The sequence below is a fragment of the Pezoporus occidentalis genome, unplaced genomic scaffold (assembly GCF_034315485.1).
Source record: "Pezoporus occidentalis ecotype Australia unplaced genomic scaffold, CSIRO_AGI_Poc_V1 ctg92, whole genome shotgun sequence".
In the NCBI taxonomy this organism is placed as follows: domain Eukaryota; kingdom Metazoa; phylum Chordata; class Aves; order Psittaciformes; family Psittacidae; genus Pezoporus; species Pezoporus occidentalis.
The window spans coordinates 1,144,222-1,164,906 of NW_026916284.1; the positions used below are offsets into that span (position 1 = coordinate 1,144,222).

Here is a 20,685-nt window from a genome sequence, read left to right on the forward strand (position 1 = left end):
GCACAGACCTCACCCCGGGAGACCAGGGAAAGCCCAGGGTTTGCAAGAGCAGCGAGGAAGGTTTGCTTTTGGCAAAGCATGCATGTGAAAGGGGCAGCAAAGATGCCCAGCGTGGCGGTACGGCTGCTATTTTAAGGGAGGACAAGTGCCACTCTCCTATCTCCATTGAGGCCACACAGCTAAAGGTGGGCCGAGCACAGAGCTCGGGAAAGCACTTGGAAGATCGCCATCGGATTTTATGGCATAGAAATAGCCATGTGAGCTCTGCTCTGATTGAACACACCACAGTGTGAGGCTGCCTTTGATCCTATTACAAGTAAACACCCCAGAACAATCTGCTTTTGCATCAGCGTGAGGAGCTGCACTCTGCAGATGCACAGGGTGCACCCGCAGGTGTGTGAAGCGCTTGTGTGGTGCGGATCCTCATCCAGACCCGGGGAGGGATGGGAGGAGAAACCCTCCTGCCCTGGACGGGCAGCAGCGGTGGCTCCCATTGGATGCAATCCCTCCCTTGTCCCATAGGAGAAGCAGCTCCCTCCTCATCTCCGTGGCTGAACCCCTGCGCTCCCCAGCACGCCGGGCCCGAGCAGCCCTGCTCAGCCTGGGCCCCACTGTGACAGCTCCCACCCTCACGGTCACAATGGCCCCGATGGTCACAATGGTCCCAATGGCCCCAGCAGCCGCGGCAGCGCTGCCTCCAGCTCCAGCACTGACAGCCCCGTGCGCCGGGGTCCCTGTGTGCGGGTCCCCAGCAGGGAGATGGCCTCGCAGGTGGGAGCTCACGGCTTGGCAGGAGGGATTCCTGCTTTCCCCATCCCCTTCCCATGGGCGGCCGGGACGGAAGGGTCCTGGTGGCGCTGGTGTGATGCCTCGTCCCTGCCCTGCTGCATCACCATCATCCGTGGAGAGCTCAGAGCAAACCCTGTGTGACAGACCTGGGATGGCTGCATAGGGACAAGCGCAGGATCAGGGTTCCCTTGCTGCAGGGCAAGGAGGGTGGCAGCAGCACAGGGCAGGATGGGCAGGGGAACCCTCATCTAGAATGGATGTCTGAACCCTTGGTGATCCCTTGATTTACTGAAATCGTTGTTCTCTCTGTGACCCCACCTGTGAGGATGTTCCTTGAGAGACAACAGGCAGTTTAGCAGGGATTAGGGATCTCTAAACACATAACTGGATGCAATAGGATTATGTGGGATTCTTCATTCAGCCACTGAGCTCTGGCAGTGCCATAAATAGCACTGAGGACATTGAGCTGATGCTTCCCCTCAAAGACAGGGATCACGTAAGCAGATGCACTCCCCCAGCAAGGAGGATGTTTCTGCACCCTTAGGTGCCCCAAGGGATGAGCAGCAACACCCGGGGCAGCCGAACCCCATCACAAGAGTGCTTCACAAGGCACGGTACCCTGCCTGTCACTGGGAACAGCTGTCAGCCCCTATCACCGACTGCGTGCAAGGCTTGCACACCTCAAAAGCATCCACATGACTTAGCAGTTGGGTTTTCAAAGCAGCCACGGCCTCTGCTCCCCACCCCAACTGCACTGCTTTAATAACACGAACGCCTCCCTGCTGGGTGGACGCACCTGCAGTCGTGTGCGTACTTGTCTCTTATCTTCCGAAGCGAGAAAGGCCACGAGCTGTAATCATGCACACATGTGAACGGGATCGTTTCTGAGCAAATCCCTGTTCGGGGCAGGGCCACGCAAACCACACTGAAATGATGGTCATGGTACAAACTGTGCTCTTCAGGAGCCAAAATCCATCTCTTTAAGTGGAGAAAATGGGGGTAAAGTGTTTAAGTGCTGGATGAAATAATGCTTGTCCTGAGCTCCAGCAATGGAACCTTGCGAGCATCTGGCAAATGAAATGGGGAAATGGGTAGCAAAAAAAAGGTGATGAATCCATGGGGATGGGGGCATTTCCCTCGAAGGGGATTTCTAAACAGTTTGCTGGTGTCCCCCTCCTAACAGGTTTAGGAGGCAGTGCTCAGAGCACAGGATCAGAAATAGAGCACCCGGTAAGCCAGGGCGTCACGGAAACTAGGAAACCTCTTTAGTGGGTTAAAAATAAAGGCAGACAGCAAAGCGTTTATTTAGGACGCCCAGGAGTAAAGCAGTTAATTGCTGGGGAAGAGCCAGTTTCCATTAGCACGGAGGAGTCATCAATGAACACAAGATAACTGAGTCATGGTTAAATAACAGCAGCACAAACAGCTGCTCAGTCAAGCAGAGCCTCAGAGCAGCCAGGGGTGACAGCTCAGCCCCATGTGTGTCTTGGGGCACACGTCCACACCGCCTCCTCTGCAAAGGGGGGATGTAAATGCACAGTGAAGCGGGTGTTGGACCGAGGACCACAGGGGCAGCTCGTGCATAGGGCTGGTGGCACTGGCTTTGCCCCAGGACTTCAGCAACGTGACCCAGCTGGTGGTGGGGAAGAGCTTTGCCTGTTATCAACAACCCAGATTTTCCCTGCACATCCCCAGGAGGGCGAAACCCACTTAGAGATTTGGGAAGAGCAGTGAACACAGCAGCACAAGGCGCAGGGTGGTGGTAGGCACCCACAGGGTGACCCGGAGGCTGCTGAGCTGATGCCCCGGGCTGTGTTTGCAAAGGACAGCGTTATGGTTCTGTCATCACTGATACATCCCGTTGCGTCTTGTGGGTCAGATGGGGTTGGACCATCTTCACGGCTGGTTTGCCATAGCTGTGGTTAGGTGCAGGCTTTACAAGGAACAGGTACCACTGTCATTTATAGCTGTCACGGTTGAGATCTCCATCTGGGACTGGGGTTCCTTGTGCCAAACACAGAAAGGAATTGCATCCTCCAAAAGAGGTGGAAGGGGGAGCCAGGTCAGACTGACAGCAGGGACATCAGAAACTGGGTAGCACTTTATATTCACTCTGCCCTGTTACAAATAACCAGTCAAGAGAGAATTGAGTGCTTCGAGTCTTGCCATGGGCATTTCTCACTATGATTTCCTTAATTTCCACTAAGCCTTTTCTGTATTTCCAGTGCATCATTTGATTTTAAACTCACTTTAAGCACTTTGAGCAACGCCACCTTCGACTTTTAGCTAAAGAAAGGGCAGTGTTCAAGGCCAGGTTGGCTAGGGTTTGAAGCAACCTGCGCTAGTGGAAGGTGTCCCTGCTCATGGCAGGGATTGAAACTGGATGAGCTTTAAGGTCCCTTCAACACAAACCAGGCTGTGACTCTATGAAATGGAAATAGCTGCCTTCTCTGCATTTACACTGCCTACTGACTGCCTTTGCAACGGGTGCAAGCAGGCTGGTATTCCATAAGCTCTGCTGGTTTGCTTAACTTGCTGCTTTTTGGTTACTAGTACAGGGGCCTTCTGCCCTGGTGAGGAGAGCAAAGTGTGCGGGCAATTGCAGTGCGTTTGTCTGGTTCTTTTGCCCCATAGAGGACTCAGCCACCAGAAGCCCCCGGCAAAGACCACAAGAGACCAAAGGGAACAGAGGAGACCAAAGAGAAGCAGGACGTCTCCCACTCGCCGCCCATCCCACAGAGCCAGCCCCCTCCAGCACAGCCCCACAGGGCCCGGCCTTTGGCTGCCCACTGCATTCCTTTTGTCACCCATTATGGGAACCATCGGCCCAATTCCTTCCATTTTCTCTTCTACCAATCCACTTGCTCCAACTCGCACAGCCCCTTCTCCACGGCGCAGAAGGCAACGTGCGGGTACCGCTTCCACCGCGACACCGATCACACCAGGAAGGTGATGGATGTCCCGAGTGCAAACGTTGTGAAATGGAGACCCATCCAGGGCAAAAAGCCCAAGGAAACCCAATAAATCCCAAGGAATGAAAGCAGTGATGTGTTCTGGTGTGACTTCAGCTTCCCACTGGGTGTCTGAGCCACAACCAGGGAGCACCGCAATGGCTGGTGAAGCTGTCACTGCTCCTCAGACAAACGTGCAGGGTGGGTTTTGCTCTCAAATCCTAGCCCCGTTTGTCCTGTCATTTGTTGCTACCAGCTTACGTGGAGGCAGTGTGTGAATGGTGACCCAGCCAGGCCCATCTGCACAAGGAACCTGGCTTCTGCTCGTGCTTTGGAAGGACTTCTTCATTCACCAGGCTTTCCCCAGACACAGGCAAAGCGTTGTCCTTTGTGAATGGAAAAGCGTGTTTCATTTATGGTGCTCAGAAAAGAGATGCTAATTGGAGCTGAAATGGCGGGGGCACGTGCCTGCAGCTCTCCGCAGAGCGCAGCATGAAATATCTAAGGCAGAAGCTCTTCCCTGTGAGCGTGGTGAGGGATTCTGACCCTGGGCAACTGGATGCACCGCTAGCAAGTACCTGAAGGAGCTGCTGAGCCTGCATCCACATTTAATACCCAACCTTTCTGCTATTAATGAATGTCTCAGTATTGCAACCCTTCTGTGTGCCACAGGACGGGCTATCCCAGCCACATCCCTTTGGCAGTGGGTCAGGGTCCAGGGCACCCACTAAAGCACCACTTTGCTCGCAGAGCTGTGCCTGTTGCTGCTGGCCAGTGTAGGATTAGCACTTCCCAAGCTAATTCCTTCTTCGTAACTGTTTTACACTTGCAGAATGCCACTTGCTTTAGCAGAGTTACTCCTAATTTGCAATACTGAGCTCTGCAACACATAAAAGCTGGGCTTTTTGTCTTAAAGTTATATACATGGACATAAAAGTAAGTGTTACAGGACAGACTCTCTGCAGGTTGAGATCCAGTTGTCACATCCGTCTTATTACTAGTGGATGATCTGGTCCATGCTACTTTATCTCCCAGTCCTTCCCTGAGTGCTGTGCATCAGGGTAAAACCAGCACTGGTTGTGGTCATATTTACATGGTAATTCATCATAAATGAAAATCAAAGCTGCATTCAACAGCACTTGCATCAGCTGAGTGCTGGTAACATGGGATGTGCCGTGTCCAGCACTGAAGGGATAAGAGCACAGGGCTCCATCAGCTGGGAGGAATGAGAGCTTCCCTGGGAGAAGATCATCACAGCATGTGGTGTCTGCATTTAGAGCACTTAAACCTTTACCAGTCAAAGCAATTATGTTCCTATGTTGGTGCCAGCACACCAAATTTACCCTCATGCAGCAGCTCTTACAGGAGATGACATGGTGCCTCCCCCTTCCTGAATTTCAGCTCGGACTGGAAATCCTCCAGGCAGAGGAGACCAAACCTCAGTAGCAGCACTTCCGAGTGGTTCTTCTCTTTCTTCTCACTCTGATTTTGGTCCAAAAGGTATTACTTACGTGACACCCCCCCCCCCCAAATCATAAATGAAGTGGATTAGGAGATTACATCATCACAGAGAAAATTCCACCCTCGTAATCCTCTGCTGGGCCTGTAATCTGCAAGACTTGCCCATTTTACCTCCTTTCTATTTTAACCCTCAACTCTTAATGCCTGGCAGGAGCCCATCACCCCCCTGCGCCTCATTGGCCGCCAGGGAGGGATTTGCTGGGTACTTAAATGCCACCCTCTTGTCCAAAGAGGATTTTGTGCTTTGGAGTTTCCCCAGGGAGAGGTGGCTTTTGCCTCCATCACCCACACACAGGCAGCTGGGTTCTTCCCAACGAGTGATCCCTGCAGCGCCGCCAACACCAAGACTCTAAAGGCAAGAAGCAGAAGTCAAGAGAAAGCCCTCAAATTCCACCTCAAAACACCCATTGCTTTGGCTGCAAAGTGAGCCGAGATGGGGAACATGGACGGGAAATCCGTGGAGGAGCTGAGCACCACCGAGTGCCACCAGTGGTATAAGAAGTTCATGACGGAGTGTCCTTCGGGCCAGCTCACCCTCTATGAGTTCAAGCAGTTCTTTGGCTTGAAAAACCTGACTCCTGCTGCCAACAAATACGTTGAGCAAATGTTTGAGACGTTTGACTTTAACAAGGTAAATATTGTCCTCCCCGCTCAGCCTGGGCAGGGCTCGGCTCTGGGTGTGATGTGCATGGGGGGTACGTGGGTGTATGTGGGATGGATGTCCCTGTGCGTGGCAAAGGGCTTGGAACAAGAGGATCTTAAAGTCCTTTCCAACCCTAACTGCGCTAGGACTCTGTGTGTGTCACTGTGGATGGTCTGATTCTCTTTGGCATCATAAATGATAGGTATGTACAGTGAAAAATGGCAGCAAAACCTCCCCATTTACTGCCTGCTCTGGGAGAAAGAAGATTTGGCCCTGAGCTGATGTTTTCCTTTTAAATGACTCAAATAGTTTGGTTTTATCTGTGTCTGTGATCCGTTTCCAATGAAGTGCCCTTTAACCCTCATATAGCGAGTGTTGTGACAGAGGAAGAAGCGAGTGGGGTGAGAACAAGTGCTGCATTCATGCAGAAACAGAGTTCCCAAGCGTGGCACGAGCTCTGCTTTGCAGAACAGACCTGGTTTGGTTTTCCATTGTTTTAAGTTACAGATGGACTAGAGTTTCATTGCTTTTATTACATGTGCTCAGTTCCATACAATAAGGAGCTCAGGTCTTTTGTTGCCCATGGAAAGGCTTTGCATCTCAGGCTGTGGCTGTGCTGCATCCCTGGAGCAGGGTAGTCCCAAAGCACCTGCACGAGCTTGGGAATGCTGTTTTCCCAGCTCTGGAGCCAGGCGAGAGAAGCAGATGGATGCTGTGACTCCAAGGGGAAGAAACATCCAGGGCCTTGGAGCAAGCTGCTCTAGTGGAAGGTGTCCCTGCCTGTGACAGGGGTTGGAGCTGGATGAGCTTTAAGGTCCCTTCCAGCCCAAACCGTTCATGATTCTATGATTCTATGTTTAAGCCTTTACCTTGCTCACTGCCCCGTGTTTGAATGCCTGCCTGAAAAGGGAATTGATGCACAGGAAATGGGGCTTAGTATCAATTTATACCTAATCTGGCACCTGCAGCAGCAGGATAAAGCAGATGATCTATACCTGAACAGGCCTTGATGGCTTTTCTCATTGACAAAACACTGGCTTATTCTCTATTGATGACTGCCCATGGTTTGTAGTGTCTATCATTTTCCTTCAAAGCACTCTCTATCCCAATGGTTTGTGCCATCAAAATGCTCTGTGGCACTTCAGCAAGCACCCTAGAAGCTGTGAACATCACAGGGTGGTGTCATTGGTGCCAATGGTACCATAACCCGGCCTGGGAGCCGTCTGTGGGTCCAGCTGAACGTCTCTCAATGCTGTGGTGTGAGCTGGTGCTCGGCAAACACCGGGGAGGAAAGTCAAAGATAAAAGTATTTGTGCTTTTGAGGTAAGGAGAGTGAAGCAGACACACAAATGGCACAGGGACAGAGCAGCTCCTTCCCAAAACACTGGGGGAATTCCTGAGCTCATTCCTCTCCTGAAGCTTTGCATGGGAGAAAAAAGCAGCGGAAAAGAGCTGTAAAGGATAACATCAGGTAATCCATCAGGGTTCATCTGTGTAAACCTGCTCCTCTTTGACCTCTGAATTACCACTGCTTTGCATAGGCTCCTTCCGCTCAGGCTGGCTTTGAAGGTTAGTCCAAGCCATGTGCACCCACTGAGTTTGGTTGTTATCAACACATAACAGCCCTGTGTGGATTAACAGAGCCCTCAGCACATGGAGTCTTCCAGTGGGGACATCCATAAACTGGCCAGGAAAATCTCTTCCTGCCTGACTCTTTGCTTCGAGTCTCGTTCAGATTCTACCCTTCTGCTTCCAGGACGGCTACATAGATTTTATGGAGTACGTGGCAGCTCTGAGTCTGGTCCTCAAAGGGAAGGTGGATCAGAAGCTGCGGTGGTACTTCAAGCTCTATGATGTGGATGGGAACGGCTGCATTGACCGGGGAGAGCTGCTGAACATCATCAAGGTGAGCGGGCTCAGCCTTTCCCATTCCTATCACCCACAAGGGTCATTGGATGCAGGTACATAGAAAGGCTGCAACAGGAATGTTCCAACCCAAAGGACACCTCCCTGGTAAATGAACAGGAAGTGGCCAAACCTGCTGCGTGTCCTCTGCCAGTCCCACCGGCCTGGCCGCCCTGCCTCAAGCACCCCACTCCGGCACGCTCAGCCCCACAGCAAGCCCTTGTCTCCCTATCGCAGGCTGTTTAAGCGCGTCCACTGCAACCCAGGCTGAGATAAGCACTTTGATTTAATCGCAGGATCTGCAGAGGTGGACGGCTCCTGGCTTATCCCAGTGCGGCCGCTTAATCTTTTAATGCATTGATTGCCTTTTTAAGGGATTTTAATCTCTGGGTTTTTTGGCAAGGATTTATTCCTTTCAGAACTAACTGCCTGCATCAAAGCTTTGGTCTCTCACATCTGGTCACTCAGCTGCTGGTACCCACCGGTACACAAACCTCACAACACTCGGTAGTTATCCTGTGTCCTTCTTCTCCTCCAGGCTATTCGAGCCATCAACCGGTGCAACGAAAAGATGACGGCTGAGGAATTCACAAACATGGTGTTTGACAAAATCGACATCAATGGAGATGGTGAGGAACTTCCTTACACAAAGCCAAATCCTGCTCCCAGCTTCCCCCTGCCCTGCAGGCCACAGCAATTCCAGATGCTGGATGGCCCAAAACACCAGGATGTGGAAGAGAGCAGCTCCCCATGAGGGTTTAACTCATCCCCTCCGTGGGCTGGAGCCACTGCAAACTGTCCCTTGTTGTACTGGCAGGATTTAGCTGGGATGGGGTTTGGGGAGTACGACACAGACCTGGGACACCAGGAAGGGCCCCATGTTATGGTCCATGTAACTCCAGAGGGGGCTGCAGTGGGAGCAGAGAGGCTGCAGGGCTGAACAGATCTTTTCCCACTGTGCTCCTGCAGGTGAGCTTTCCCTGGAAGAGTTCATGGAGGGCGTGCAGAAGGATGAGGTGCTGCTCGACATCCTCACCCGCAGCCTGGACCTGACACACATCGTCCGGTTGATCCAGAACGATGGGAAGAACCCGCACGAGCCGCAGCAGGAGGCAGAGGCTGCCCAATAGGCTCCCGGGATGCCTTCCCTTCCTCTCTGCTTCCCCCCCTTTGCATCCTTAAAACAAATGTGTTTGTGGGAGCTGCCCCAGCACCAGTGCAGCCAGCGATAGACTATAGGGACCAGGGTCTGCTCCTAAGCTACTGCTCCCCTGGCACATGGCTCAGGGGAGTCTGGGGCTCTGCCTTGGTCCTGCCCAGTGCAGCAGTGAAGAGGGGTGCTGTGATGGCAGCTCATCGTGCTGGAAGCACACATCTCCCCCCAGGACTGCCAGTGGGACCTCTTGTGTGATGCAGGGACACAATGCACCAAGAGAGCCTCACACCAAGCAGCGGCCAACACCAGCATCTGCAGGGGATGAGCCCCAGGGCTGCCAGCACTTGGCCCTGGTGAAAGGAGGTCCCCAAAGGACACACGTATGAAACCTGCACAGCAGACCCGAACCTTCTCTCTCCATGCACATTTCCAGAGCACAAGATCAGCATTTTTAGCCGTTGCTGCTTTCATTTGCTATTATTCTGTTAGCAATCATTAATGATCATGTAAGATCATTGCCCAAGGAGGTTGTGAATGCTCCATCCCTGGCAGTGTTCAAGGCCAGGTTGGACGAAGCCTTGGGTGGCATGGTTTAGTGTGAGGTGTCCCTGCCCATGGTAGGGGAGTTGGAATGAGATGATCTTAAGGTCCTTTCCAACCGTAACTCTTCCATGATTCTATGATTCTAAGAGAAAACCACCTACGAGCTAGAAAAAGGGGAGTGGTGAATGCAGTGGCTCCTCTTTGTTTTTAAAGCATTAAAAACACAGAATGGTGCCTTTTTTGAACAGCTATCTGAACTTTCAGGGCATGCTATTAGATCTTAGGCAGAAACTGTTCCCTGTGAGGGTGCTGAGGCGCTGGCACAGGGTGCCCAGAGAAGCTGTGGCTGCCCCATCCCTGGCAGTGCTCAAGGCCAGGTTGGACACAGGGGCTTGGAGCAAGCTGCTCTATGGAAGGGGTCCCTGCCTATGGCAAGGGGTTGGAAGTGGATGAGCTTTCAAATCCCTTCCAACCCAAACCAGGCTGGGATTCAGTATTTCGGTTTGAAATACCTGGAAGGGCTGCGATAGCGGTAACCTGAGAGGGGAAAAAGCTGTGCCCGTTTGTAGGAAGATTCCTGCGTGTCTCCTCAGCTGCACAACAAAACCTCTCCTCCAAGTTACGCTCTGTGGCACCCTCGAGTGGTTTTAACGACAACGGCAGCAAACTGCGCGCAGTCTGAAGGGCTGTGCTGCTAGAGATGGGCCAGACACCATGTCCGCACCATGAGCATCCGCAAGCACCTGAGTATTCCTGAGCAGGCAATGGGTGCCATCCATGGCACAGTGGGCTCAGGGACCGTCCCCTGTGGAATAAACCCCAGTCACCCCTTATTAAAGCATCCTGGGCACAGGAATCTTATCTCCCGGTGCTGATAACCAGTGCCAGGAGCAGGGGCTGTGCCCAGGACCCAGCACACGCACAAGGAGGTTGTGAGAGCAGCAGCCTCAGCCCCACACCAAGCTGGGGTTGTGCCTTGGCTGCTCCTCGAGAGGGATTTCCTCACCTCATATGAGGCAATACAGGACACCAGGAAGGAGCTCCTGGCTAGATGAAAGTCGTTATTTGGCATTGGATGCTTGCAATTCATAAGCAACTTTCTGACCATTTTTCCTGGGCACCTTTTTCATTTGACTGTGTTTCACCATGAAGCTTTTGTAGTGCCATTCTATAGCGCACTAATAAAGCTGTTTTACAAGGCTCTTGCAGGCTGTGCTTTTTCTCCCTCAGTCAATCATTCTGCTTCCAGCAGGACGCATTTGCTGTCTCATGCAAGTGCAGAAACCTTTGTTTTGGCATCATGAAGCTGCCAGAGGGGAGGCTGAGATGAGCTCTTAGGCAGAAGCTCTTCCCTGTGAGGGTGCTGAGGCGCTGGCACAGGGTGCCCAGAGAAGCTGTGGCTGCCCCATCCCTGGCAGTGTTCAAGGCCAGGTTGGACACAGGGGCTTGGAGCAAGCTGCTCCAGTGGAAGGGGTCCCTGCCCGTGGCAGGGGTTGGAGCTGGAGGAGCTTTAAGGTCCCTTCCAACCCAAACCATTCTGTGATTCTAAATAGAGGGTATTTAAGGGGGATGTGTTTGAGATACTTTCTAAATTTGAGGTGCACTTCCCTTTGAAGGGGAGGAGGAAAGTCATCTTTTCCCACCCTGCCAGACCTGAGCACAGGTACAGTGAGAAACGAGTGTGGTGAGACCGCAAGAAGTCCCTGTAGTGACCAGCAAGGGGCTGTGTAAGTCCTGGCATGGCCGTTCAGTTCAACATGACATGGGAAGCTGCACATGGGTGCTTTGGGAATGACCCGGACACAAACCTTTCCCCTGGGCAGCCACCAAACCCCAGCTATCCATGGGTGAAGCTCCCCTCTGAGAGCATAGGCAAATAAAGAGCATGCAAAGCAGAGCTCTGTGCTTCCCCCGGGAATATCCCAGAGCATCCCAAGATAAGATTCCTGCTGCTCCCTGGTGCCTCTCCCCACCAGCCTCCTTCAACAGCAGCCTCACCTTCAGCTTTCTTACCTGATTATTCCATCTTCAATCCTGCCCACCTTCAGAGGCATCAAACGTCAGAGCAGATGGTAGAAGCTCAGGAACATCACATGGCATTTGCCTTTTCCAAGCCATCCTATCTCCCAATTTAGACCCCAAGGAAATCCGATCAGTCAAATCCAATCCTAGCTGGGCTGTAAGTCTGGAAAATGCATTATGCAAAAGGTCTGACATCAACAGCTTGATGTGAACGTTGCACTGAGTTTGGGAGGAGATCAAAGCGTTTATACCTATGGGTTTAAAAATAGGACTAAAACTAAAGCACCTTGTGATTTCTTGACAAAAGATTACACAACTGATAATAGGAATGATTTTCCACTGGGTTATGCCAGCACTAACACAGGCCTTATCCACCACGGGCATTGCCACCATCCTGGGGCTTTCCAGGCCAGCGGAGGTAGAACCATCCCACTACCACGTCCAGTGCTTTGAGTCCTAAATGCTTCGAGGTTCCTGCTTCAGTCTTGGCAGGATTAGAACAGGCACTGTCTTCTCCACCTGGTAGCTGTCTTACCCAGGTTAGCTGTTACACTTAACACCTCCTTAAATTCATTCAGTCAATTGTAAAGACGATGCTTTTGGTCATACTCAGGTCTTTGCCTTCATTCTGAGTGAAAACAAATACTCCAAACCAAGCAGAACTTTCATACACAATTCCTTTATTAAATCCATGTGTTACAAAACTTCTACCAACAACCGTCCAAGTGCTCAGTGTTAGGATGCCCTCTACCACCCCAACAGAGGACTGCTGGTGCGGGGGGCACCCAACAGCTCCTTCCTCTGCCTGATGCGACCAAGCGAACAGAGTAAGAGAACTGAAAGCCTTGAAGTAAACCTGCACAATGCAGCTATAGTCACTAAGCATCCACGTAAGAGTTGTGAGCAGCAGTGTGGTATGTTGGTCGAGAGGCTCAAATTTAAGGAAGTAGAGATTTGCATCCTCCCACGAAAACATTTGTTGGAAAACAAGCTGGAAAACCAGTGAAGAGAATTTCTCTTCCAGGCAAGCGAGATCTTCTCTTCTTCTCAGGTCAGAAGTCAGGTTTTTCTTCCAGCTCTTTGGCTGTTCAGCTATTGACCTGAATGAGCTTTAAACAGCTGCCTTACAGCAGCATAAACTGGAAGTCTAATGAGCTTTGATAAGCGAGCATGCCACAAGCTGGCGTGTATTTCCAGAGCACTCTTCAAAAGGCCATTTAGACATGGAAATGTGCATCTGAACTCTAGCAGTGATTGTGTCTTATCCCTATGGATCCCTCATATTCCTGAGTTTGCTCCATTGGTTAAATTGCCAGGACAAAGCAGCAAGCTAACCAACTAATGAAAGATAATACAGTCAGAAAGGCCACAAAAAAGGGATTGCAAATCTTTTCATGGGTATGAGCTGGCCCACTGATCCCATGGGAAAATTAAGCCACAAAAACTCGTGTTATTTTCCTGCTAACAACTAAGGTGAACAAAAACTTTGTTTCAACCCAAACTCTCTTTCCACATACATGTATATATGTAGGAATATGGGATAGAATAGCAGCTCAGCCTACAACTGTGCAAACTTTATACCTATATCCCGTGGCTAAATTAAGTCCAGTGTAAAACCACTGTACCACTTTAGTAACTCGGATTCTGTCACTTGCTCCATCCTGTGGTCCTGCTGATGAAGCAGCACCAATCCTCTCACTGCAGAGAGCAAAACTCTGCTCTTCCCTTCTCTCTCCTTCCACTCAAAACTTGTCCCAGTGCAGTGAAAGTCCTGGAGCTCCTCAAGCTCATTCAGTCTTCACAGGGCAGGGAAAGCTGTTTAGAGTGATGATGCAGGTGAGAAACAGGGGCTCAAAAGGACCAGAACCACACTTGTGCAAGTCTGACCTCTGCAAGTGGCTGTCAAGAAGAGGTACATTTTCTATTGCTGCTCAGTGTTTGGAAATAGCTTTTTTCCAGCCACACAGAACCCAGGTCTCTGAACAGGAAGAAGCAGCAGAGTCTGGTCCCCAGGAGGGAGATGCAAGATGGAGTTACTGCTTCACCTCCCAGCCCACACCTTGTTTTCCTCAACTGTATATTGGCCTGGCTCTGCTTATAATCCAGTTCTCACACTTGAGAGTCACTTGTTGGTGTTCAATATCTTACATTAGCAGTACAGTCTACTAAACATACATATAGACATCCTGGATGTATGAAGACTGCCAGACCACCTCTTCTGCTGTTACTTTGGGGTTGATGTGTTTGTGTCTCACAGGCATGAATGATGCCAACACTAGTCTGCACTGGAGACAGTACCACTGTCACTTCCCAATCCCATCTGTTCTCAGGCTAAAACCCTGCTCAGGATCCACTACAGGAAGCCACAAAGTCTGTCCCTTGGGGTGCAACCAAAAACCACAGCTGGCAAACATGGTATTCTGTACATAGACTGACTTATTCATGGGGTACCTGCAGCACATGGGTTTTAGATTGAGATAGGGCTTCTTAAACCACTGAAGTTTTCATCTGGATGCTGAGATTGTGTTAAAAAGGAAAACCACTACCACCCTAGAGCAAGAGAGCCACAGTTGTAGTCAGCATCACGTTTTCAGCTGTATCAAACCTGAATTTTCTCAAAACAAAGCACTCTTTCTCCTCTGCTCCAAGATCCATCCCCCAGGGTTTACATCCATTTGTAACATCTTCATCACCCACTTGTCTTTCCTGGCCCCATCAATGAACTCATCAAGAGACAGCTGCCCTGTGTATGAGATGAGGGGAACAAGATGGGGAGACAAAACATGACCAGTAAGACAAGAAGAGGAAGGCAGGAAAGAAATCCATCTATGTTTCAGAAAATATGCTAACAAGACAAAAGCTGTCCTTCATTTCCTCATGCACATCAGCCCAGCTAGCTGACAGACAAACCACCAGGCTGGAACCCAATGCATTCACACCTACCCCAGCCCATCAGCTACCATGAAACGCTGCATTAGCTTACACATGCTCTTCAGGAGGACTGCAAGTCTGATCCTGCAAGCTCCAATTTGCCTGGAGCTACTGTCTTTACTCAAGGTATTTGTGCTGGGACTGGGACCTACACTCTGGCTGCTGAAGGCTTTCAGAGGATGTGTGTGGCATCAAAATCCAGCCAAAATAGTGTATTATACATATATATAATCCTCTGTATTATGCATAATTATTTTGTCCTGCTGCACCAACTTCCTCCTGATTCCAACAAGCAAAGCAGAACCAAACCCAGTGTGTCTGAGTAACATAACAGCCCTAAGTGATTTCTTGATAGACGGAATTAAAGTAGCCTGCCCAGCACAGATAACTTCATTACACATGAATGCAATCTGAGCCATCCATCACTTACCATCCCCGTTCTCATCCACTAACTGAAATATCCTGTCCACAACCTCCTCTGGCGTGAGCAATGGCGTCCTCTCCTCCACCTCTGACCGACACGCTTTCTTCAGCTTGTAGATGGACTGAAAAGAAGTTCACAGATTAGAAGGACTGGAAAATGAAAAGCAGTGAACTCCATTATCCCCCCAGCAGCGTAAAGGTCTTATACAAAGGCTGTGGTTTGAACCTCTCTGCAAAGACCTGTCACTCGACAGCCTCAGACCTTTAATGAAACCTCTGACCTTACGCTCACACACACTGTGGATTACTTCAGTTGCTCTTTGAAGCAACTGCACTCCCATTTTCCTCACACATCTTGGTCAGACCTCAGGGTTCCTTTGCAAAGAACAAGGAAAGGGTTTCACAGCTGGGAAAATCTGACTTTGGAGTATGACTTCTTAACATCTGAGGCCAGGCACATCTGGACTTACCCTGCCCTCTCCCCCCAAGGAACCCGTGCCCAAGGTGCAAGATCAAGCCTGCATTAGCACACATTTTGACCCACTTTGTCACTGGAAAGGGGCAGATTTTATCCATTCCTCCCATGACAACCACCTGCTCGTTATTAACTTCACTCCTTAGGCTGACAGGGTTTGTCTGAACTCTCAACAGAGAGGGGATTAGCAAGAGCCTAACAGAGCTCGGGCCAATTCCTGGCTGACCTCAAAACTATAATTGAACCTGCCCCAGACACACACCCCAGATCCTCCTGGTGCTGCAGGTAACAAGCTGGTCACACCTCCCGGCCAGAAGGCTCTGTCCACAGACCCAGTTTCGGTTTTCACCTCAGGTATTTGATAACCATTGACTGAGCCTCATGGGTACTGCCGGGCAAGGGTCAGCATCTGCAGTCCAGCACAAGCACCAAGATACTTACCTAAGACATTTACCTTAAAATAAGAAGCCAGGTACCCTGTGTGTGACTGTCTGCTAAGCCCCGTGCCTCCTCTCACAGAGTCACTAGTTACAGCTAAGTGCAGAACAACAGAACTCAATCACTGCAGGAGGGATTTCCACACTCATTTGTGCCTCTCTATATCCTCACCAGCTACTAAAGCAGGAAACCTGACTCCTGTAACAGGCATGGGGTGAAACTCTCTTGTGCTGGTGACTGCAATGGATCTTGGTGTAAGAAGGATGAAAGGAAAGGCAGAGCAGAGATAGAGGAACTTCACAACAGCACCCAGATGCCTTGTTTCTGAGCAGCAGCAGCAGAGCCAGGCTGCCCGCAGCGGGTAGAATGATTCCTCAGCCACCCCATGGGGCTCCATCAAACCACTGAGCATGTAACCCTTCCTCCAAGGCCAGGCAATTTCACTTCCTCACTACCCACAGCTGCCTTGAAACCTGATTATCACAAACCCCATATACATCCCTACATTGCCAAAGAACAGTGATTGCTTAAATGAGTGATGAGGCAATGCCTACTTACCTCCACAATTTCCAACAGCTCAGGTTTATCTATGCAGCCATTCCCATCCTTGTCATACACTTTGAATGTCCACCTCAGCTTGTGTTCCAGTTTTCCTCGTAAAACAAGATTCAAGGCAGCTACATATTCCAGAAAATCAATGGTATTATCCTGTCGAAACAGGAAAGCAGCTGCTGAATGATACTTAACTGGGAATACTTGATATAAAACCTGGATTAAAACTGCCAAAAGATAATCCATGGGACAGCTATTTCACAGACCATTTGTGCCAGTTTGAGACCATCAGTAAGCAGTCAGACCCCAGCGCCCCAAGGATGAGTCCGTGAGGAGTGTGGCACTGGAGAGGAAAGCAATTCGACATTGCAATAAGGGGGACATGCACCAGGACTCCAGAGACTGGTGATTTAAGTACCCCAACGACAGCACAGATTACATGGAGGACAGGGAGGCAGATGAGGATCAGTGCAGGAGGTAGTGACTTTTTGGGAAGGGCTTGCCATTCTCAGTGGCCTCAATTGCTTCATCACCAAGACCAACACCCAACCATCACCCCATTCCTCCATCCTTCTCCCCTTGTTTGATCTTGATCCAACTGAGGAAGACTTCAGCCATGGAAGGGATGCAGAGCTCCCTCCGCAGCCTCCAGCAGACACCTCTCATGCAGATCAACACCATCCCCAGGGATGAGCCAGGGCCCCAAATCACTCTACAGCCCTCCCCACCCCATCAGCAAACCCCTAGGTCTGGGCTGTGCACCACCTTCCTGGCACTGAAATGCTCTGCAACAACACAGCCATGATGAAACACTGCTGCTACTGGACTTTGAAGGCCAGCAAGCATAAAGAAACAATTGAGCTTCTTACCATATTACTGATGGTCCTTCAGATGGTTAGGTCCTGCTTAACTGATTATATACCATGGGTACATTCAAGCAAAACCATGGGCCTAAGCCTAATTTGGTGTTCTTAAAACATACAAACACAAGCATCCCTTAGAAAGGGATTTTCAGACTCCTTAGAGCTGCTCCTCAAAATGGGACTTCACCTCCTGCCCACTGCTTGATCCACAACACTTCAGGCACAGCTTTCTGAACAGGGTTGGGACCAGGACCTTCAGTAATTTGCAGGAATTTGGGTTTGCCAACTTCAAATTCCAAGACCAGCCTGACCAGCCCACACTTTTCCTTATCCTTTGTGACAAACTGACTTTTGCTGCCTCTTTCATGTGATTCTGTCACTGGCTGCAAGGGAAGCTGAAGGGACTTTGGTGTATTTGAGGTATAACAGACTTGTTGCTCCTTTTCCTGTAGTTAGACACAGCAAACCCTCTACTTTGAGCATGACCAAGAGCTCTGGGGGGAAAAAAAGGAGCAAGCATTGCTTGCCCATTTCAAGATGACACAAAAGCCATCAAATGACATTTGGTTTGAGTATCTAAAATAGCACAGGCTACTATGAGGTTCTTTTGCACCAGCACATGGGTATGCATGAACTGCTACTAAACCAGAAAGCCCACTTTTCCCAGGTGTCTGATAACAAACACAGCAATGGGAATTAAAACCAGAATGTCCCAATTGTTCAGCATTCCTTTGTTTTTGAGCAGCTAAAATCAATATTTTGTTACATGCCACCTGCTCATACCACATATATACACTTCGTCCAGTGCATAGCAAGCCTGAGCAGGACTTTCCTCTGTCTATAATTCCCCTTCTATCATAATAGAGATGCGTTCCTCATGTAACCATCTTGGCTATTTGAAGCTCTTTCAACACTGTCTCAAAAACTGGCTGCCTAAAGCTCATAGGAACACGGAATGGTTCAGGTTGAAGGGACCTTAAAGCTCCTCCAGCTCCAACCCCTGCCACGGCCAGGGACCCCTTCCACTGGAGCAGCTTGCTCCAAGCCCCTGTGTCCAACCTGGCCTTGAACACTGCCAGGGATGGGGCAGCCACAGCTTCTCTGGGCACCCTGTGCCAGCGCCTCAGCACCACCAAATCCAGGTCCAAAGAGCAGCAGAAAGACATGAATTATTAGATAAATAACTGCAAAACCCCCTCACCACTTACCCCATTCTTATCAAAAGCTCTGAACATGTTTTCAATGTACTCTGCTGCTTCACGGTTATCCTGGACCCCGAAGAACTGCTTGAATTCGTGCATGAAGAGGGTCCCGCTGGGACATTCGACTACAAACTTCTTGTACCATTCCTGCAGTTCTGCAACATCAATCTCTGTTTGCTTCCCTTCAGCGTTGGTGAATTGCTGTCCCATTCTGCTCCGTAAAGCAAGATAAAAACAACCAAAGGAAAACCCTGCCAAAGCCTTTTGCTTGTCTCGTCCTTTTGTCACCTTTAGTTGCTTGCTCTTTGTCCTCTTGCTGTCTTGTGCCTTTACTTGATGGTAATATTGCCTCGCTATTTCACCTTCTTTATGTTTTGCTTCCTTATTCCTCTTTTCCTCCTAGTTTTCACCACCACAGCTTTGGGTGCTCGCTTGGTGATCGTACAGTTGCTTCTCTGCCTTAGAGCAGTATAAAGGGTGGCATGAGGCATGTTTAAAAATAGCTAAGATCATTAGGAGATTCCCACTTATGAGCCACAGAGACCTTCAGATGTTCCAGGCTGTGCCCTATTTAGGGCCACAGCCCAGACACTCAGGATCCTTCTGCACACTAATAGCTTCATGTCAAAGAACTTGAAAGCCAGGGTTCACTGCTGGGGCTTGTATAACCTTCTTGTTGGGGATACCCAGTGGTTCAGAGAAAAGGGACGTGGTATCAAACACCAACTACAGAAAGCAAGCCCTGAAAAATGAAGCACACAGCACTCATGTGAAGAAATCTGCTAAGGGATAAAGTTAATTAAATGCCTACTATAGGCTTTTCTCTAATAAAGTGATCAAGAGAACAAGTAAATGCATGCAGCTATAAATACACATTTGTCTCATTTCCACAATTCATTCATAAAACTCTCAGCTAAAAGTAACAGAATTATTTAGTTCCTCTAAATTTTTAAACATTGAGCTATTCTTATTTTCCCTCCATACCTTTAATTATTAACACACACCTCCTACTTACTCTTACTAATGAATATTGCTTGCTTCTACTTCAGAGCTCTACTCCAGCCTCTTTCCATGCCAAAGGAAGCGCCCAGAGCCCAGAGCCCAGAGCCCAGAGCCCAGAGCCCAGAGCCCAGAGCCCAGAGCCCAGAGCCCAGAGCCCAGAGCCCAGAGCCCAGAGCCCAGAGCCCAGAGCCTCCCCTTACATATAACCTACTGCTCTTTCCTTTAGTTGCTAGAGCCACCAGCTTTTATCCATGTCATTCCAGGTGTTCAGAATTCAACCATTATCCATGCCAGCTGGAAGGAAATGGCCTGTAGCTATAAATGTGTCTGAGCCAGCCTGGCATCTGGATGGGATTCTTCCTTTAAGAGGATTGAAGCAGCATTGATAGGAAATAGTAGGCTCCCTGTTGCACTAATCCTTAGGCCCAAAGGTTTTATGCTGTTTGCTTCTTTAACAAACTGTACTTTTTTTAGTTACTTTGGGATGAAAAGCATCTTACATGGATCAAATTTCAGTGTAAAACTTGATACTGCAGAACAGGGCAGTGATTCATGTCCTACAGTAGGAATAGGGTTTGCTCTGAATCTGCTTGCTTCTTTAACTCATCACTGGTAGTGCATGTGGCTGTGTGTGTAGATACAGATATGTAGTAAAGTATAAGTTTGCAGTTCTGTGTGTAAGCATACCCAGGCAATGCATGGTTTCATTTCAGAGTCTTAAGTGCTGTGCTACTTCTATCCTCCTTTTGCAAGCATGGAGTTGGATGGGAAGGACTAAAGCAGTTACTAAGAAGACTAAGACTGCTCTCTTAACAGGAAGGTACACTTTAATCTCATTTTAACAGGAGTACTGTTGGTCTGTCTTTGTGCCTTAAACAATGCAATGCAATGAATACACTCCATCCTTCCCTTTGTAAAGGTTTCAGCCTACACCTCTTAGATGACTTGTCTGCAGCAGAACAGCTTGAAATCTGGCTCATCAGAAAAGGTTACACTGGATCTATTCCCCAGCCCTGGTCTCTGCTGGACCTCCTGGAACAAAGTCTTTGGCACAGTCACTGTGGTATTTATAAACCAGTTCTGTTGTGTTTTCCACTTCCCCATCCTCAGTTACAAAGATCATGTAAAGAAACAGCTTTTTCCCTCCAATATTTCACAGAACCCTGGACTGGTTTGGGTTGGGAGGGACCTTAAAGCTCATCCAGTCCCAACCCTGTGCCCTGGGCAGGGACACCTTCCACAAGAGCAGCTTGCTCCAAGCCCCTGTGT

General features: G+C 49.6%; 3 protein-coding genes across 3 annotated transcripts; 2 read left to right on the top strand and 1 right to left on the bottom strand.

Moving 5' to 3' along the window:
• The first annotated feature begins 687 nt into the window (after positions 1-687).
• Positions 688-3,840, top strand: CIMIP3 (ciliary microtubule inner protein 3). The gene is made up of 2 exons (XM_062605683.1): positions 688-771; positions 3,424-3,840. The coding sequence occupies exons 1-2, from the start codon at positions 760-762 to the stop codon at positions 3,811-3,813; spliced, it is 402 nt and encodes a 133-aa protein (XP_062461667.1). The 5' UTR covers positions 688-759; the 3' UTR covers positions 3,814-3,840.
• A 1,641-nt stretch (positions 3,841-5,481) lies between these two features.
• GUCA1A (guanylate cyclase activator 1A) lies at positions 5,482-8,975 on the top strand. Its single transcript, XM_062605628.1, has 4 exons — positions 5,482-5,892; positions 7,661-7,810; positions 8,348-8,438; positions 8,779-8,975. The coding sequence occupies exons 1-4, from the start codon at positions 5,695-5,697 to the stop codon at positions 8,937-8,939; spliced, it is 600 nt and encodes a 199-aa protein (XP_062461612.1). The 5' UTR covers positions 5,482-5,694; the 3' UTR covers positions 8,940-8,975.
• A 3,579-nt stretch (positions 8,976-12,554) lies between these two features.
• On the bottom strand, positions 12,555-19,452 carry GUCA1B (guanylate cyclase activator 1B). The gene is made up of 5 exons (XM_062605615.1): positions 19,430-19,452; positions 18,421-19,156; positions 16,356-16,505; positions 14,892-15,006; positions 12,555-14,273 (listed from the first exon to the last, which is right to left on the bottom strand). The coding sequence occupies exons 2-5, from the start codon at positions 18,622-18,624 to the stop codon at positions 14,146-14,148; spliced, it is 597 nt and encodes a 198-aa protein (XP_062461599.1). The 5' UTR covers positions 18,625-19,156; positions 19,430-19,452; the 3' UTR covers positions 12,555-14,145.
• Positions 19,453-20,685: the final 1,233 nt, after the last annotated feature.

Excerpts from the sequence above, each read along its gene's own strand:
- GUCA1A (XM_062605628.1), top strand. The coding sequence starts at position 5,695 with ATGGGGAACATGGACGGGAAATCCGTGGAGGAGCTGAGCACCACCGAG. Across the intron at positions 7,811-8,347 it reads AGCTGCTGAACATCATCAAG|GCTATTCGAGCCATCAACCG; the intron begins GTGAGCGGGCTC and ends CTTCTCCTCCAG. Across the intron at positions 8,439-8,778 it reads AATCGACATCAATGGAGATG|GTGAGCTTTCCCTGGAAGAG; the intron begins GTGAGGAACTTC and ends GTGCTCCTGCAG.
- GUCA1B (XM_062605615.1), bottom strand. The coding sequence starts at position 18,624 with ATGGGACAGCAATTCACCAACGCTGAAGGGAAGCAAACAGAGATTGAT. Across the intron at positions 15,007-16,355 it reads AGCTGTTGGAAATTGTGGAG|TCCATCTACAAGCTGAAGAA; the intron begins GTAAGTAGGCAT and ends ACTTCTTTTCAG. Across the intron at positions 14,274-14,891 it reads AGTGGATGAGAACGGGGATG|GGCAGCTGTCTCTTGATGAG; the intron begins GTAAGTGATGGA and ends TCTCATACACAG.